Genomic DNA, 20603 nt, shown 5'->3' on the forward strand with positions numbered 1-20603 from the left:
AGAAAGAAATCACACGTACATATACACACTTTTTTAACAAATTCACAATAACTTAGGTTCTGTCTCTTTTGAAAGAGGGAATGTGAACTCTGCTCAAGTAGGCAGAAGCCAAAAGGACTTCGTATGTTAATGGAACAAAGGGGCCTACCTTTCTGCCTTTTTAGGGTAAGACCCTAATTCAGAAACAGTGATTACTTGCCCTAGAGTGTGGGTTAAAACAAATATGAATTCATAGTATAGACTAAAAGATACATTTCCTACTCATTTTAAGTTATGTTAGTGGGTATGGATGGACATAAAGATGTGGAAGATGTCTACATCTTTTATGTAGACACTAAAGACCACAAAAGGAGGGAGGGTGGGAGGGAGTGAGGGTTGAAAAATGGCCTATTGTATATGAAATTAATTTATTCAGGTGATGGGTACACTAAAAGCCGAGATATCACCACTACACAATATATGCCTGTAAGAAATCTGCACTCATAGCCCCTAAATATATACAACTTAAACATTTTTTAATGTTATAGAAAAAAAAGTATTGTTTTACCACTAGAGCTATAAATACTCATTTTTCCTAAAACACTATTTGCAAATAAATTTAATTAGTTTTGTTTACTACTAAAACTAATTTAAGTTATATAATATTTGGCCAGATTAATTTTTTAAGAAAATATAATCTAATTTTTAAATGTATATTATTAATCTTTTGTCTCAGAAGACGTTTAAAGATACCATTTTATACATTTCAAATGAATTAACGAAGAAGCTAAAAAGCTTTCAAGGATAACTGTGTACCTTTATTTTTCCTTCTCTCTTCCAACACAAGTGGCGGCAACAAAGCCATGCCATGTTAGAATGAAGGGAAACTTGAATTTAACTGAAAAATCATCTCATGGTCCAGTTGGTTTGATCTCCAGCCACTTCTTTGTATTCCTAGATGATGGATTCTCTGATTTGTACCACATTCTGCCATTTGCACCATCTAATCCATGCAGCCATTGAAATGTCATGAAAGGAGTTATTTCTGCCCTTGTATTCCTAAGACTCTTTCTCGATCTTCAGATTACAAATGAAGCCCTCAGTAACATCCGCACTGTTGCTGGAATTGGAAAGGAGAGGCGGTTCATTGAAACACTTGAGACTGAGCTGGAGAAGCCCCTCAAGACAGCCATTCAGAAAGCCAATGTTTATGGATTCTGCTTTGCCTTTTCCCAGTGCATCATGTTTGTTGCGAATTCTGCTTCCTACAGATATGGAGGTTACTTAATCCCCAATGAGGGGCTCCATTTCAGCTATGTGTTCAGGTGAGGAATATCCAGCCAAGATGAGAAAAGATCAACACACAAGGAAGGAATAGCCTGGTTCTGTCAGTTAGCTTTTTCGCTGCTTAACAAACAATCCCAAGCTTGGTGTCTTACAATAGCTGGGATTAATTATTTTTCAAGATTCTGTGGGTCGTCAGGGCAGTTCTTCTGACCTGGGCTGATTCAGTCAGACTTCTGTGTATTCTTCTGTCTCCACATGGCCTGTCTAGCAGATGAGCTTCTTTTCTTCATATTATGGCCTCAGAGTTCCAAGTGCCACAAAAGAGGGCAAGCCCCACTGTGCAAATACTTTTCAAGTCTCTCCATGCAAAGAGACTTTCTAATTTTCTGTTTGGCCAAAGAAAGTCATACCATCAAGCCCAGGTTTAAGGAATAGAAAAAAATAGAATCCACGTTTTGATGAGAGGAGTAAAATAGTCATGTTGCAAAGGGATGCATGATAGTGTGAATTAATACGATCATTGTTTATAAACAATCTGCCACAGATGTTAATGCTGAGAAAATCTAGAGGCCTTGGCTAAGATGGTTCATAAAGAACTGTTTTATTTGAACTCCTCTCTTGCAAAGAGGGCATGTTCCCAGCTGACTGCTCCTAGGCAGAGACAGCATAGGCCATACAAGTAAATGATGTTCCATTCGTATAGCCAAAGCCTGCTTTTCTAATAAGATTAGCTTTGAGTCCAATTTCTCACATTTCCAGAGGTGAAAGCCTAAGGGAGTCAGGGTACTGGGGAATGAGGTACACATGTATATGGGTTGGGGAGAGGGCCGGGTGTAAGGGTGGAGATGGTCTGAGAAAGGTTTGGAGGGCATTAGGAAAAGTGGTCCTATAGGACTATCTGTTCTTGGGTTTCCTTCTCTAGCCGTGAGTCCCGCCTTCTCACCTGGTATCTCTTTCAGCACTTCTCTCCCGCTCCACTACACCCACCCAGCTAGGAAAGTCTCTCTTTTCTAAATCTTTGATATTTAAAGCTACTAATCTAAATTAGAAAAAAACGCAAACCATTGGCTTATTTTTATTTAGTTTATATTAAGGTTTTAAAATAATTTTTTGCCAATGTGTAAAAATCTGGGGCTACAGGCTGGGCGCGGTGGCTCACGCCTGTAATCTCAGCACTTTGGGAGGCCAAGGTGGGTGGATCACTTGAGGTCAGGAGTTTGAGACTTGCCTGGCCAACATGGCGAAATCCCATCTCTACAAAAAATACAAAAAAAAAATAGCCAGGTGTCGTGGTGTGTACCTGTAATCCCAGCTACTCGGGAGGCTGAGGCAGGAGAATCGCTTGAACCCAGGAGGCGGAGGCTCCAGTGAGCTGAGATCATGCCACTGCACTCCAGCCGGGGTGACAGGGTGAGACTCCATCTCAAAAAAAAAAAAAAAAAAAAAAATTCTGGGACTACAGAAAAATCTGAATTTCTGGCTTCACTTTAAAAATTGGAAGGTTGGGGGGCAGAGCAAGATGGCCAAATAGGAACAGCTCCAGTCTCCAACTCCCAGCGCGAGCGACACAGAAGACCGGTTATTTCTGCATTTTCAACTGAGGTACTGGGGTCATCTCACTAGGGAGTGCCAGACAATCGGTGCTGGTCAGCTGCTGCAGCCTGACCAGCGAGAGCTGAAGCAGGGCGAGGCATCGCCTCACCTGGAAAGTGCAAGGGGGAAGGGAATGCCTTTTCCTAGCCAGGGGAACTGAGACACACAACACCTGGAAAATCGGGTAACTCCCACCCCAATACCGTGCTTTAAGCAAACGGGCACACCAGAAGAATATATCCCTCACCTGGCCGGGAGGGTCCCACGCCCATGGAGCCTCCCTCATTGCTAACACAGCAGTCTGCGGCAACCTAACCGCAAGGCAGCAGCGAGGCTGGGGGAGGGGCGCCCACCATTGCTGAGGCTTAAGTAGGTAAACAAAGCCGCTGGGAAGCTCGAACTGGGTGGAGCTCACAGCAGCTCAAGGAAACCTGCCTGTCTCTATAGACTCCACCTCTGGGGGCAGGGCTCAGCTAAAAAAACAACAGAGGAAGCAGCAGAGGCCTGAGCAGACGCGAACGACTCTGTCTGACAGCTTTGAAGAGAGCAGTGGATCTCCCAACATGGAGGTTGAGATCTGAGAACGGACAGACTGCCTGCTCAAGTGGGTCACTGACCCCTGAGTAGACTAACTGGGAGACATCCCCCACTAGGGGCAGTCTGACACCCCACACTTCACAGGGTGGAGTACACCCCTGAGAGGAAGCTTCCAAAGTAAGAATCAGACAGGTACACTCGCTGTTCAGCAATATTCTATCTTCTGCAACCTCTGCTGCAGATACCCAGGCAAACAGGGTCTGGAGTGGACCTCAAGCAATCTCCAACAGACCTATACCTGAGGGTCCTGACTGTCAGAAGGAAAACTATCAAACAGGAAGGACACCTATACCAAAACCCCATCAGTACGTCACCATCATCAAAGGCCAGAGACAGATAAAACCACAAAGATGGGGAAAAGCAGGGCAGAAAACCTGGAAATTCAAAAAATAAGAGGGCATCTCCCCCTGCAAAGGAGCGCAGCCCATCGCCAGCAACGGATCGAAGCTGGTCAGAGAATGACTTTGACGAGATGAGAGAAGAAGGCTTCAGTCCATCAAACTTCTCAGAGCTAAAGGAGGAATTACGTACCCAGCGCAAAGAAACTAAAAATCTTGAAAAAAGAGTGGAAGAATTGACAGCTAGACTAATTAATGCAGAAAAGGTCATAAACGAAATGACAGAGATGAAAACCATGACACGAGAAATATGTGACAAATGCACAAGCTTCAGTAACTGACTCGATCAACTAGAAGAAAGAGTATCAGCGATTGAGGATCAAATGAATGAAATGAAGCGAAAAGAGAAACCAAAAGAAAAAAGAAGAAAAAGAAATGAACAAAGTCTGAAAGAAGTATGGGATTATGTAAAAAGACCAAATCTACGTCTGATTGGGGTGCCTGAAAGTGAGGGGGGAAATGGAACCAAGTTGGAAAACACTCTTCAGGATATCATCCAGGAGAACTTCCCCAACCTAGTAGGGCAGGCCAACATTCAAATTCAGGAAATACAGAGAACGCCACAAAGATACTCCTCCAGAAGAGCGACTCCAAGACACATAATTGCCAGATTCACCAAAGTTGAAATGAAGGAAAAAATCTTAAGGGCAGCCAGAGAAAAAGGTCGGGTTACCCACAAAGGGAAGCCCATCAGACTAACAGCAGATCTCTCGGCAGAAACTCTACAAGCCAGAAGAGGGTGGGGGCCAATATTCAACGTTCTTAAAGAAAAGAATTTTCAACCCAGAATTTCATATCCAGCCAAACTAAGTTTCATAAGTGAAGGAGAAATAAAATCCTTCACAGATAAGCAAATGCTTAGAGATTTTGTCGCCACCAGGCCTGCCTTACAAGAGACCCTGAAGGAAGTCCTAAACATGGAAAGGAACAACCGGTACCAGCCATTGCAAAAACATGCCAAAATGTAAAGACCATCAAGGCTAGGAAGAAACTGCATCAACTAACGAGCAAAATAACCAGTTAAAATCATAATGGCAGGATCAAGTTCACACATAACAATATTAACCTTAAATGTAAATGGACTAAATGCTCCAATTAAAAGACACAGACTGGCAAATTGGATAAAGAGTCAAGACCCATCAGTCTGCTGTATTCAGGAGACCCATCTCACATGCAGAGACATACATAGGCTCAAAATAAAGGGATGGAGGAAGATCTACCAAGCAAATGGAGAACAAAAAAAAGCAGGGGTTGCAATCCTAGTCTCTGATAAAACAGACTTGAAACCATCAAAGATCAAAAGAGACAAAGAAGGCCATTACATAATGGTAAAGGGATCAATTCAACAGGAAGAGCTAACTATCCTAAATATATATGCACCCAATACAGGAGCACCCAGATTCATAAAGCAAGTCCTTAGAGACTTACAAAGAGACTTAGACTCCCATACAATAATAATGGGAGACTTCAACACTCCACTGTCAACATTAGACAGATCAACGAGACAGAAAGTTAACAAGGATATCCAGGAATTGAACTCATCTCTGCACCAAGCGGACCTAATAGACATCTATAGAACTCTCCACCCCAAATCAACAGAATATACATTCTTCTCAGCACCACATCGCACTTATTCCAAAATTGACCACATAATTGGAAGTAAAGCACTCCTCAGCAAATGTAAAAGAACAGAAATTATAACAAACTGTCTCTCAGACCACAGTGCAATCAAACTAGAACTCAGGACTAAGAAACTCAATCAAAACCGCTCAACTACATGGAAACTGAATAACCTGCTCCTGAATGACTACTGGGTACATAAGGAAATGAAGGCAGAAATAAAGATGTTCTTTGAAACCAATGAGAACAAAGATACAACATACCAGAATCTCTGGGACACATTTAAAGCAGTGTGTAGAGGGAAATTTATAGCATTAAGAGAAAGCAGGAAAGATCTAAAATTGACACTCTAACATCACAATTAAAAGAACTAGAGAGGCAAGAGCAAACACATTCAAAAGCTAGCAGAAGGCAAGAAATAACTAAGATCAGAGCAGAACTGAAGGAGATAGAGACACAAAAAACCCTCCAAAAAATCAATGAATCCAGGAGTTGGTTTTTTGAAAACATCAACAAAATTGACAGACCGCTAGCAAGACTAATAAAGAAGAAAAGAGAGAGGAATCAAATAGATGCAATAAAAAATGATAAAGGGGATGTCACCACTGACCCCACAGAAATACAAACTACCATCAGAGAATACTATAAACACCTCTACGCAAATCAACTAGAAAATCTAGAAGAAATGGATAATTTCCTGGACACTTACACTCTCCCAAGACTAAACCAGGAAGAAGTTGAATCCCTGAATAGACCAATAGCAGGCTCTGAAATTGAGGCAACAATTAATAGCCTACCCACCAAAAAAAGTCCAGGACCAGATGGATTCACAGCTGAATTCTACCAGAGGTACAAGGAGGAGCTGGTACCATTCCTTCTGAAACTATTCCAATCAATAGAAAAAGAGGGAATCCTCCCTAACTCATTTTATGAGGCCAACATCATCCTGATACCAAAGCCTGGCAGAGACACAGCAAAAAAAGAGAATTTTAGACCAATATCCCTGATGAACATCGATGCAAAAATCCTCAATAAAATACTGGCAAACCGGATTCAGCAGCACATCAAAAAGCTTATCCACCATGATCAAGTGGGCTTCATCCCTGGGATGCAAGGCTGGTTCAACATTCGCAAATCAATAAACATAATCCAGCATATAAACAGAACCAAAGTCAAGAACCACATGATTATCTCAATAGAGTGCAGAAAAGGCTTTTGACAAAATTCAACAGCCCTTCATGCTAAAAACGCTCAATAAATTCGGTATTGATGGAACGTACCTCAAAATAATAAGAGCTATTTATGACAAACCCACAGCTAATATCATACTGAATGGGCAAAAACTGGAAAAATTCCCTTTGAAAACTGGTACAAGACAGGGATGCCCTCTCTCACCACTCCTATTCAACATAGTGTTGGAAGTTCTGGCTAGGGCAATCAGGCAAGAGAAAGAAATCAAGGGTATTCAGTTAGGAAAAGAAGAAGTCAAATTGTCCCTGTTTGCAGATGACATGATTGTATATTTAGAAAACCCCATTGTCTCAGCCCAAAAGCTCCTTAAGCTGATAAACAACTTCAGCAAAGTCTCAGGATACAAAATTAATGTGCAAAAATCACAAGCATTCTTATACACCAGTAACAGACAAGCAGAGAGCCAAATCAGGAATGAACTTCCATTCACAATTGCTTCAAAGAGAATAAAATACCTAGGAATCTAACTTACAAGGGATGTAAAGGACCTCTTCAAGGAGAACTACAAACCACTGCTCAGTGAAATCAAAGAGGACACAAACAAATGGAAGAACATACCATGCTCATGGATAGGAAGAATCAATATGGTGAAAATGGCCATACTGCCCAAGGTTATTTATAGATTCAATGCCATCCCCATCACGCTACCAATGAGTTTCTTCACAGAATTGGAAAAAACTGCTTTAAAGTTCATATAGAAACAAAAAAGAACCCGCATTGCCAAGACAATCCTAAGTCAAAAAGACAAAGCTGGAGGTGTCACGCTACCTGACTTCAAACTCTACTACAAGGCTACAGTAACCAAAACAGCATGGTACTGGTACCAAAACAGAGCTATAGACCAATGGAACAGAACAGAGTCCTCAGAAATAATACCACACATCTACAGCCATCTGATCTTTGACAAACCTGAGAGAAACAAGAAATGGGGAAAGGATTTCCTATTTAATAAATGGTGCTGGGAAAATTGGCTAGCCATAAGTAGAAAGCTGAAACTGGATCCTTTCCTTACTCCTTATACGAAGATTAATTCAAGATGGATTAGAGACTTAAATGTTAGACCTAATACCATAAAAACCCTAGAAGAAAATCTAGGTAGTACCATTCAGGACATAGGCATGGGCAAGGACTTCATGTCTAAAACACCAAAAGCAATGGCAACAAAAGCCAAAATTGACAAATGGGATCTAATTAAACTAAAGAGCTTCTGCACAGCAAAAGAAACTACCATCAGAATGAACAGGCAACCTACAGAATGGGAGAAAATTTTTGCAATCGACTCATCTGACAAAGGGCTAATATCCAGAATCTACAAAGAACTCAAACAAATATACAAGAAAAAAACAAACAACCCCATGAAAAAGTGGGGAAAGGATATGAACAGACATTTCTCAAAAGAAGACATACATACAGCCAACAGACACATGAAAAAATGCTCATCATCACTCGCCGTCAGAGAAATGCAAATCAAAACCACAATGAGATACCATCTCACACCAGTTAGAATGGCAATCATTAAAAAATCAGGAAACAACAGTTGTTGGAGAGGATGTGGAGAAATAGGAACACTTTTACACTGTTGGTGGGATTGTAAACTAGTTCAACCATTATGGAAAACATTATGGCAATTCCTCAAGGAGCTAGAACTAGATGTACCATATGACCCAGCCATCCCAATACTGGGTATATACCCAAAGGATTATAAATTATTCTGCTACAAAGACACATGCACACGTATGTTTATTGCAGCACTATTCACAATAGCAAAGACTTGGAATCAACCCAAATGTCCATCTGTGACAGACTGGATTAAGAAAATGTGGCACATATATACCATGGAATACTATGCAGCCATAAAAAAGGATGAGTTTGCGTCCTTTGTAGGGACATGGATGCAGCTGGAAACCATCATTCTTAGCAAACTATCACAAGAAGAGAAAACCAAACACCGCATGTTCTCACTCATAGGTGGGAACTGAACAATGAGATCATTGGACTCGGGAAGGGGAACATCACACACTGAGGCCTATCATGGGGAGGGGGAAGGGGGGAGGGATTGCATTGGGGAGTTATACATGATATAAATGATGAATTGATGGGTGCTGATGAGTTGATGGGTGCAGCACACCAACATGGCACAAATATACATATGTAACAAACCTGCACGTTATGCACATGTACCCTAGAACTTAAAGTATAATAATAAAAAAAAAAAATTGGAACGTCATCTTCCACCATTTTCCATTTCATTTCAAGTGCTTTTCATTCCCTTAGGCTTTAAATTGGGCTCCTGGAGATGTTTGGATTTGCAATTCTGGCCTAAAACAATTCCTGCTTATGAACTGAGCAGTGTGACACACAAAGACACATCCCTTATCCCTATCCCCATCCCAGGCAGACCCTCTGTGCATGACGGTGCAGGTGAACAGCTTTGGGGGCTACTACTCACATCATTGTCTGTACAGCAACAGAATTATCTCTCATTATATTTATCATTCATTCATTCATTCACTCACTCTCATTAATTAAGTACATGTTGAATATAGTTAGAGGCTAACACAAGAAGAAGGAGACAGGCAATTTCATCTGTCTTGCTCTCTGAAGCATAAATTATATACATACCTGGTACAGAACTGAAGCTTATATAATCAATCATTATCTTTTATATACCTATTATAGGTTCAAAAAACTGTTATAATTCTAGAAAAATCAGCTCAATCTGGTGATCTTTCAAGACTGCTTTTTCTTTAAAAAAAAAAAAAAAAAAAAAAAAAACAACTTCAGAAGTCTTTTTCCCCCTCAAACAATTTTCTTAAAAGAAGCTATTGTGGTCAAATAAAGGTTTGGAGGTCTGAGCTCTCCCCTTCATGCTTGTTCAGTCCTCTTCTCACCCCTTTTTCATAGAACACAGTTTGAAAACTGCTGATCTCTTAAACACAACCCTCTCCATTCCCAGACAAATCTAAAATGACTTGCTCAAGTATATTTGGTCCTTTCCTAGCAGAACCAGGGCTAGATCCCCAAACTTCTGCCCTCAGGTCATCACACCAACCACTCCTCCCTGCTCTCTGCCTGTGTATCTGTCTGGTTACAGGGTGATCTCTGCAGTTGTACTGAGTGCGACAGCTCTTGGAAGAACCTTCTCTTACACCCCAAGTTATGCAAAAGCTAAAATATCAGCTGCACGCTTTTTTGAACTGCTGGACCGACAACCCCCAATCAGTGTATACAATAGTGCAGGAGAAAAATGGGTAAGTGTTGGAATACTATGCAGCCATAAAAACAGATAAGTTCATGTCCTTTGCAGGGATAGGGATGAAGCTGGAAACCATAATTCTCAGCAAACTAACACAAGAACAGAAAACCAAACACCGCATGTTGTCACTCATAAGTGGGAGTTGAACAATGAGAACACATGGACACAGAGCGGGGAACATCACACACTGGGGCCTGTCAGGGGATGGCGGGGTGTAGGGGAGGGATAACATTAGGAGAAATACCTAATGTAGATGACGGGTTGATGGGTGCAGCAAACCACCATGTGTATACGTATGTAACAAACCTGCACATTCTGCACATCTACCCCAGAAGTTAAAGTCTAATAAATAAAATGTGTAAGTATTGATAAGGGGTAGGGTTGTGCGTGTGTGTGTGTGTGTGTGTGTGTGCAGGACAGCCATTGGGGATGGCCACACAATACCACTTGGCTTCTAAATTCCTGCTGTATATGGGTTCATTCATACATACTCGGAGTGGACACACAGTAGATTTATACCTAAAAAGGAATAAAGTAAATTAGCATCAAAAATTATTCCTAAAGCTGGCATTTGAACAAGGTGATGACATTCAATGAATGCTAAATTCTGTGTAATATAAAATACACTTAGTTCCTGAATGAATGAAGCCAGTTGTCCTCTGAGATCTACCTAACCACTGTGTTTTCTATTGATATTCTGATACGGAATTTAGAAAAATCAATTCTTCCTGTCCAATAACGTTGATTTAATTCATGTTCATCTTGATTCAAGTTTTAGCTTATGTGTATGTTCAGAAAATTAATTCAATCTCAACAAAATATCTTCTTCTAATTGATAGATACGTATTTTTAAATCTTCTCTACCTATTTTTGAAAATTTTAGTATGTTCCAGAAAGCAAAGCAAACCTAAACACCAGTAAAGCTAAGCTAAATTCTGTTATCTTTCTAAATTGGTAAAATTTCTCCTTCAGTTCAGTAAATGTAAAGTTTCTGTGTGGTCTGTTAAATGTCTATCCATTTCTAGAGTTTATAGGTTAGAGAGTTTTAAGCACACCAAAGTACAATAGAAAGTATTCACCTTTGCAGTACAGACCTCAGGTAACTTTCTTTCTAGGTCATTTTAAGTGTAACATTATTTTTAGTCTTTGGGGGAACAAAGCTATAGGGTTTGGACAGTTACTGGCTTCTGTGATTTAATATCTTCCGGCTATTCTCTTCTATTCAGAATGTCAGGAATGGATGGCAAGAAAATTCCCTTAGGTTAGACTGGGAATGGGGGAGTCAAATGTCTTTAATTTTGTTGCCCAAGCCTTCCTTTATACTACATCTTTCAGAATAGAAAATGGAATGTCCTTTTATTAAGTTGCTGTCTCTATACTTTGCATTTTGGCAGCATGGTTTGAAGGTATCTCAAGCAGGGATTTTAAACTCAAGATGTAGGTGTGTTTTCAATATTCTAGGCTCCACTAAGAGCATCTCTAATTTTGATCCTCCCATCCACAGGACAACTTCCAGGGGAAGATTGATTTTGTTGATTGTAAATTTACATATCCTTCTCGACCTGACATGCAAGTCCTGAATGGTCTCTCGGTGTCGATTAGTCCAGGGCAGACACTGGCATTTGTTGGGAGCAGTGGATGTGGCAAAAGCACCAGCATTCAGCTGTTGGAACGTTTCTATGATCCTGATCAAGGAAAGGTGGTAAGCCACGCAACCTTTTTGAGAATTTTGCCTTCTGCAGACTCTTTCCAAGTTTTTGGCTTCAAGTTTTTGCTTTGCCAGACTCACTTTAAAATGCTTGCCTTAGGCACTTACCCCATGCATATTTTCCAGTCCCAGTCATTTGCTGCTTCACCTGATTCTCCCTCACAATTTCTAATGTCAGATTTTCCCCAGTTCCAGATGGCCTGCTGACCAGTTAGGCAAAGAAAACTGGGCACACTGCAAAGCTGGAGATGAGTGTATTTAATAGAAGCATTCATTTACCCGTAAATGGAGCAGAAAGTGCAGACTAATCAGGAAACTAATGACCAGGAATGAAAAAAGTAGAGTGATAAGGGAAATAATGATAAATGAAAAAGAAAGGAGATTTAGCATGAAAAGATCTAAGACAATCCTTGTTCAAGAAGCTGAAATCTAAATAAGGCAAGGAACTCAGATTGAGAGCCATGTACCACAAATCTTTGGCAAGGATATTTGAAATTTTGGTGAATAGCTTTGCTATTTATTTTTCATAACATTTCTTTCTCTTTTCTGTCCTTTTTCTTTCTTTAAAAGTAATATATGCAGAAGGTCACAAAATCAAATAATAAACATTTATAATGAAAAGTCGCCCCCCGCTTTATGCTTATACTGCCACTCCACATTTCTCTTCCCAAAGGCAACTATCTTTGACCACTTGATGTTTTTTGATCTGCCGATAATTACTTTTATGTCTTTAAATAATGTGCTCCTGCTGTTTCATGATTTAACAAATTTAGACTCTCTGTGATTTATTCTCAAGAGATAAAAATCTACTTACCCTCACCACCCCCTCCTTTTTCCTACCTCCTCCCAATATAGTTATATCATTTTTTAGACCTTCTATTTATAAATTTGTAAACTTCTGATCTGCTTCCGTTGCTCTTCCACCACCTGTAGATAGTTCCTCTTGAATTCTCACTTTCTAAAATAAAAATGTTAGCAATCCTACCTTTATTTTCACCTCTTACACCCTTCTTTTACCTCTTAAGTTCTAACTGCACTATTATCAAGAATTCAGAGCACATTCTGTTTATAATATTATCTTTCCTGCTTTCACTTTAAGTTGATTCTAAAAGTTGAAAATCAATTGACAGCTTTTTAAATGATTATGTAAATATTGTTCATCCCTTAGTCAAATAGTGAGGTACATTTGTATTATATTTTTTCTTGATTGTTTTTCTGAAAGGTTTCTTTTTTTCTTGTATTTTTTGTCTTTATGAAAACCTTTGTGTTCTTCCAGTGTCCCTCTCAGGCCATCTATTCCCTCATTTCTGTCACTTACAACCTTTGCCTGTTGAACAGTTGTCATCCTGTGAGTTCCCTGTGATATTTCCTTGGATTAGATCCATTATTTCATAGTTCCCATAAATTCCCTTTTCATAGTTTTAACCCCCCTTTGTTGGAGCTCATCCACAAGCAATTTTCTAAGAAATCGTTCATAGATATGGGTCTGAAAATGTTTTATTTTGCTCCATACTTGATTCACTGTTTAATGCTAATATTTTGAAAGTGGCCTTTCTGACTTCCCTGAATAGTATAATCTTTAGTGTAATAAGGACAGATAACATTGTGAAAAGACATGCTGAGAAAAACTTGAAAGAGGCAACTAAAGATTTCCTTGCATAAAGCAAAGCAAGGAAACAAGCAAACAAATCGACAGAATCCAGGAAGTTATAAAAATAAGGAACTAAGTGTTGATTTCCTATAATTTATAATCACTTCTGTTATTAAGTTGAGGTATAAAGATTTTAATTTGTTTGAAGGTGTTTGGTAACCTATGAACCTAGAAAGCCCATTGTAACCAGAGGTATAATTCCAATAAGTCAGAGAGTTCAATTTTCCAAAATGTCAGTTCTGTCATGCCTCCAGCCAACATAGATTGTGAACTATGCAAGATACAGGAAACTGAATCCCTCATATTTACTTTTCCAACATTAACATGTATATTAAGTATATTTATCTGAATATGCCCAGTGAATGTTTTGGTCACAGGTAGAAAGCAAGGCCAATAAGGAAATCATTATGACTTCTTGCATTTCATAGGCTCAGTATATTTTGTTATATCATCATAAAACATTTCTACATACATTTTAAGCAGAAAACCTACCACTTTTTAAAAGTTTTTTTTCAAAGTCCTCTTTACTCTTAAGCTACCAAATGCAGGCATTCAATATTTTCAACATTTATTTGGATGCCTATGATGTGCCTGTTACTGCATGAGGCCCTGTGGGAGATTCTAAGGAGCATGAAACATGTCTTCTGTCTTCTAGGAGGTTACAATGTAGCACATTTAGAAGAATGAGCAAACAGCCCCAGTGTTTAATTATTAAATTGTGTTTTGCAGACTTAAGTGCTATGGAAAATGAGTAGTGCAAGATAAGCCAGGGCTAATTGTTATTGAGAAACGCTTTATATTTTTTCTAATAGTGTTTGCTTTTTCCATTACTTAGTAATTATCTTAAATATAATCTGTTCATACCATTTATCACCATTTTTTCTGAAATAATAGGGCCAAATACTTTACAGTAGTACGTTAGGCATACCGTGCCTTTAATATTCTAGGACTTCTTTGTGAACCAGCTCATGTGGTAGATATTCAAGTCCCTGGACTTCACTGCCTAACTAGACTGTGAGTTCCTAGGAAACAGAGATAATATTTTCTTTACATAGAAGACATAGACTGCTTAGGATGGTGCTTTGTGGCAGGTGATTCAAATATATGTTTGTTGATTGACTGAGTGAATAAATGTATTCCTTTTTTACTTGGTTTTATTATCTCAGTTATTCAGAGAATGGCGTTAGTAAAATCAAGAAAACAGGTTTGACCCTTATATTGCCCAAAAGCTTCCCAGAGAAAAATCCTTTCCATAACTCATGAGTCTCAAAATAGAGCAATCCTGTATATTTGTAGAGAGTGTGCTGCACCAAAGTAAGGGGAAGTTGTTTCTTACCTGAATACCTGAGCGTCTTTCTCATTTGTTTCACCTGTAGAGCCAGAGTTCAGGAAATAAATGGGACCATAGTCTGATTAGTGTTAACATGGATGCCACTCCTGATAGACATTACATCCAGAGGTCAAAGGCAGCATAATTTATTCCGTAATTTTAGCCTTGGGATTGCTGTCTGTTAAGCAAACCAAATGTCCTGCATAACACCTAACGCTAGAATATGAACTTTCCTTGCTGCTGAAATTCTGAAAACTTAATGACCTGTCATCTCCTCTATTGGCAGATGATAGATGGGCATGACAGCAAAAAAGTAAACATCCAGTTCCTCCGCTCAAACATTGGAATTGTTTCCCAGGAACCAGTGTTGTTTGCCTGTAGCATAATGGACAATATCAAGTATGGAGACAACACCAAAGAAATTCCCGTGGAAAGAGTCATAGCAGCTGCAAAACAGGCTCAGCTGCATGATTTTGTCATGTCACTCCCAGAGGTGAGTACGAAGTCAGAGCCATTCCCTGTGGGAGACAAGGATGGGGAGAAGTAGAACAATCAAAGTGTACAGGTTGAGCATCCCTAATCTGAAAATCCCAAATCCAAAATTTTCCAAAATTCAAAACTGTTTGAGTGCCAACATGATCCCACAAGTGGAAAATTTCATACTTGACCTCATATGATGGGCCACAGTCAAAATTCAGTCAAAACTTTGTTTCATCACAAAATTATTAAAAATATTGTAGGAATTTACTTCTGGGCTATGTGTATAAAGTAGATAAGAAACATGAATTTTGTGGTTAGACTTGAGTCCTATCCCCAAGATATCTCATTATATGCAGATATTCCAAAATCTGAAAAAGTCCAAAATCTGAAACACTTCTGGTCCCAAGCATTTCTGATAAGAAATATTCAATCTGTATTATGATCGTGGCTCTAGAAGGTCAAAGAGTACACAATTTATCTCACAGTGCCCCCAGACTGTCTTAGTTTTTTAAGCAAAAGAAATATCCTTCATCAACATACTCTTTAATTTTGGAAAGTATTGTATTGCCCAATGCAACAGATGCTATTTTTGTTGAATTTTTTTGTGCATTGAGCTTTAGTTTAGCATAGTGGGGAAAAGCCTGAGATTTGGAGCTGACCTGGGTTTGCATCCAAGCTTTGCCACTTAGTAGCTTCGTAGCTTTGGGACAATTATCCTTTCTGAGATTGTCTATTCCATCTGCAAAATGCAAGAAAATAACGTTAAAATGAAGAAAACACACTTAATAGCCACACAAAGAAAGCTGCCGCTGGTATTACTGCCATCATCATTATTTCATTACCTGGCAGTGTGTACCATGGGTGGTGGGTAAGTTGCACCTGCCTTGGTGTCTCTTACTTTGCCAGAGCCAAGTCCAGATTTCACACAATATTGTCTCTGCATTTTCCCATCCACCAAAAGTCCCTCTTAGTTTTGATCACAAGAAAAATTTAAACGTGGAAACCAAATTGTAGGGCCAAATTTTACCTTTTACCTTCTCTACTTACTTTTTAAAAATATCCCTGGGAAAATTGTTTTTCTTTATAAGTGATTATGTTTATAAATTTTGTGGTGTTTGTGGAGGGCTTTTTGTTTGCTCTTTTCACAGTCTCCTAAGTGTTAGGCTCTTGGCCCGGTTCTTACCTGTTAGCCCAATCTATAAGCACATGGAAATTACTATTTGCTGAATCCAGAGTTCAAAAGCAAAGCTTGTGTGTCTCCTGGGAGACTCATTTATCCCACAAACCCTTATTGAACACCTACTCATTTGGGGCGAGGCACTGGCATGGAGCTGATTTACTACATTGTCCTCATACAGACTTGCCCATGGTACCCTTCTCTGAGCGCTTTGTCTCCACAAGGACAAAGCAGGTTTTCATGGGTCTCACCTGGCATGATGGAGCTTTCATCAGGAGGCAAGGGAAGCCGGGGAAGGAAACAGCTCGTGTTGTGGAAGGCAGGAAGAGCAGTAGTCAAGGGACTCAAAGGAGAGACAGATTCACTTTCACCTGGATTCAGATTTCACTTTCACTGCTTGTTACTTGTCCTCGCACCATTTTCTTACCTCCCTGTGCCTAAGTTTTGTAATCTAAAAAAAATAGGGTGGGTGCGGTTTCTGTGTGTATTAAATGATAACCTAGCTAGAATAGTTAGCACAATACCTCTATGGTAAACGCTCTGTGAATGTTAACTAATTTTTATGTAGCCATGCCAGGCATGAGTGATTTTTCTTCCTAATTTTATCTAAAACTCACAATAAATATGTGAAGTGAGTGTTAATACTGCACCTCAGATGACTAGCCAGCTCAAAAAAATGTAAATAATTTATTCATGAACACAAGCTAGTAAGCAGCAGAGTGGAGCTTCTAACCAAGGCCTGTGTTCCAGATTGTCGCCTCCCTAATACAGAAATGGACCAGAAGATCTCACAAAGACATTTCCATTCTTGAGATTAGTCCATCTTGGAAGGATTTTTCCAGATAAGAGTCTAGAATCAGACAGTCTCAAATCAAGGAGGATCTCATATATGGGCTCTTACCTGGACACAGGGAGGAGATTGAAAATATAAACCTAAAAGAAATGCAGAAATGAGGAATAAAGTCCCCTTGCTTCCCACATCAAAGGTCACAAATTCCATGTTTTTCTTATATTCCTAAGTGGATTTGACATCCTTCATCCTATAGGAGGATTCACTCACTATTCCCTAGTTCAACAAATAAATAATTTAAATTACAGAGAAGAACTTGACATGAGTTCTGTACAGCACAGGAGCAATAACTGTTTCCATTTCTCAAACTTACCATAATTTTTTCAGAAATATGAAACTAATGTTGGGTCCCAGGGGTCTCAACTCTCTCGAGGGGAGAAACAACGCATTGCTATTGCTCGGGCCATTGTACGAGATCCTAAAATCTTGCTACTAGATGAAGCCACTTCTGCCTTAGACACAGAAAGTGAAAAGGTAAGTACTGATTTTCTAAAGTCTTATATCATTACAAATGAGTCTTTTGCTGTAAAATTTGTCCTTATAAAATGGCATTATTTTCAATTTTCTGATTTATTAACAGTAGAAATTGGCAATACTTTATGGAACCAAAAGACAATTATCCAGAGCAAGTGATTTAATATAAAATTGCTTCAAATAAAATATTTTACCTTTAAAATAAGAATTGTTTTTAAGATTCTTTAGGCTAAGTGACATTTTTTTCCAAAGGCAAACGATCACCTTTCTTGAATAAAGTGAAATAATCTAGATTATCTGTTATAAATATTTTATAGTTCTAAAGGTATGTGACAGAGAAGGTAGGCCACATACAACACAAAGAAAGAGATAATATCTAATGTGTGGTTTGCATGAAAGAAGATGCAATTGAGCAGAACACAATTATGAAATTTAAAACATATAATTAATGCCATAACAATTGGGATTCCATTTTGGAGAGAGCTAAAACGTCTTCAATGAAGAGCAGTATCAGGAACGGCCACTTAACTGCCACCCTCCATTGTTTTCTTGGTTTCATTTCAGGAAGCTAGACCATCAAATATTACAAAATTACATAGGGACTTCATAGTTTGCTTCCTTCTTGCTCCGCTGAAATTTCTCAGCCTGTGCACTGCCATTGAAATCACTGATGCATTGCATTCAGAGAATACTTACTTAATCCTCTCTTACGTCAAACCTTTGGGTTTGCCCTCAAGTATAGAACTGTTATTCAGGTCATGTTAACTGAACTCTCATGATGGTGGGCTGGGGAGCAATCATGCATCTTTGCATTAACTTTCCATCTTCTCTTTGCAGACAGTGCAGGTTGCTCTAGACAAAGCCAGAGAGGGTCGGACCTGCATTGTCATTGCCCATCGCTTGTCTACCATCCAGAACGCGGATATCATTGCTGTCATGGCACAGGGGGTGGTGATTGAAAAGGGAACCCACGAAGAACTGATGGCCCAAAAAGGAGCCTACTACAAACTAGTCACCACAGGATCCCCCATCAGTTGACCCAATGCAAGAACCTCAGACACATGTGATGCACCAGTTACAGGGGTTTTTCTTTAAAGAAGAATGTTAATATTTTACTTTTACAGTCATTGTCATACATCAGAATCCAACCTAATTTCTAATGACCTTCCATAATAATTCTGCTTTAGATGTATATACAGAAAATGAAAGAAACTAGGGTCCATGTGAGGGAAAACCCAATGTCAAGTGGTGACTCAGCCACCACTCAGTGCTTCTCTGTGCAGGAGCCAGTCCTGATTAATATGTGGGACTTAGTGAGATATCAGGAAGTAAGTGAGACTTTGAACTCCTCAAGGGCAGAGAACTGTCTTGCATTTTTGAAACCTCAGTGCACACAGAGGCGGGTCTATAGCAGGCATTCAACAAACATTTCTTGAGCTTGACCAAGGTCAAATTTGAAAAGAACAGAAGGACTGAAGACCACCTGTGTTTCTTGACTAAAGTTGTCTTTTACGTCAAACCAGCTTCCTTTGTCTCTAAGGCTGAGGATAGGGAAGGGGTGGATGCTCTCAGGCTGAGGGAGGCGAAAGGGAAAGCATTGGCACGGGCCTTCCAGTTAGGGCTGTTGAATTATGCTTCAGCTTCAGAGTGGGTGTAGGGGCGGCGAAGCTACCATTACTGTGAGAACCTGCCAGTGTGGCTGGAGCAGGGGACTCTCCCCCAGGCCTTGTACTCCTCAGCACCTCCCTGCATACTGATTGTTTTTAGTTTCTACAAAATTCTATTCATGAAATGAAAATAGTGCACTTTACTTTGCTGTAGTTTCATAAGGTGTTATACAAAAAAGGAAGTAAATATGGCAGAAAAGCAGTCGTTTGCCCCTGCTCCCTCAAAACACCACATAATGACATAGAACTAAAGGTGGCAGGAATCTAGAAGAATGAAGAAAACACAGTGATGCCACTTGCAAAATCTTGGGAGCCAGAAAGCAAATGGACAACTGATAATAGAGTTGCAAGATGAGAGAAAACAAAAATGTAACCTGTTAGTCGGGGAGCCTAGAAACGTCCTGTTTTGTACCACAGACCCTTAGAAAGGTTCAAGATGTAAAAACACTGGGTCCTTCTGGAAGGAGGAGGCAAGGGCACAGAGGGACTGAAGACAGAGGAATGGGCCAAAAGCCAGTATGGAAACAGAATTGCAAAGCCCTGCCTGCAGCAGGATGGCTGCCTTTCCCCAGTTCCAGCGAGAAACTGAATACTACCCCTCTGAGGAGGCTCACAGGGAGGTACACCCTTAGAGACACAAGGTGCAGTTGAAGGGGCAGCTAACATACAAGAGACAGGGGGAGTGAGTGTAAAGCTGTGTATGAACAAAAGAACTTCCAGCCCCTCTCCTCTGGCAGGAGATTGAAGAATGATTTTCTGGGGAAAGTGGCCAATCTAAGAAAAGAGGTTGGGCCAGGCGCGGTGGCTCACGCCTGTAATCCCACCGCTTTGGGAGGCTGAGGTGGGCAGATCACGAGGTCAGGAGATCGAGACCATCCTGGCTAATATGGTGAAACCCTGTCTCTACTAAAAATATAAAAAAATTAGCCGGACATAGTGGCAGGCGCCTGTAGTTCCAGCTACTCGGGAGACTGAGGCAGGAGAATGGCGTGAACCCAGGAGTCAGAGCTTGCAGTGAGCCGAGATCGCGCTACTGCACTCCAGCCTGGGCGACAGAGCGAAAAAAAAAAAAAAAGAAAGAAAAGAAGTCAAGGACCCCATCCTTGGAATCCTAAGAAAATTTTCCAGCCATATTACCCTCCTATGAAGCCCACCTGTCAGTCAACAAGCACCCACTCAATCAGAGCTTCCCCAGGCTTTTCGATATCTCCCTCTTGCATGGAAATTGACTTCCAAGGACCACCAGACACTGAGGAAGTATTTTAACATATAAAGCAAAAGCAAC

At 39.9% G+C, this 20603-nt stretch overlaps 1 protein-coding gene across 1 annotated transcript in view; it reads left to right on the plus strand.

Annotated features, from left to right (window-relative positions):
• The window catches only part of ABCB11 (ATP binding cassette subfamily B member 11), a 106818-nt gene extending 86645 nt beyond the window's left edge, over window positions 1–20173 (plus strand). The window contains exons 22-27 of the mRNA XM_010354416.2: window positions 1063–1304; window positions 9820–9976; window positions 11486–11683; window positions 14957–15163; window positions 17505–17651; window positions 18489–20173. Of these exons, the coding sequence (XP_010352718.2) occupies window positions 1063–1304; window positions 9820–9976; window positions 11486–11683; window positions 14957–15163; window positions 17505–17651; window positions 18489–18689 (1152 nt within the window). The 3' untranslated portion in view covers window positions 18690–20173. The remainder of the gene's footprint in view (window positions 1–1062; window positions 1305–9819; window positions 9977–11485; window positions 11684–14956; window positions 15164–17504; window positions 17652–18488) is intronic.
• Window positions 20174–20603: the final 430 nt, after the last annotated feature.

This window comes from Rhinopithecus roxellana, chromosome 14 (assembly GCF_007565055.1).
Source record: "Rhinopithecus roxellana isolate Shanxi Qingling chromosome 14, ASM756505v1, whole genome shotgun sequence".
Taxonomy (NCBI): Eukaryota; Metazoa; Chordata; class Mammalia; order Primates; family Cercopithecidae; genus Rhinopithecus; species Rhinopithecus roxellana.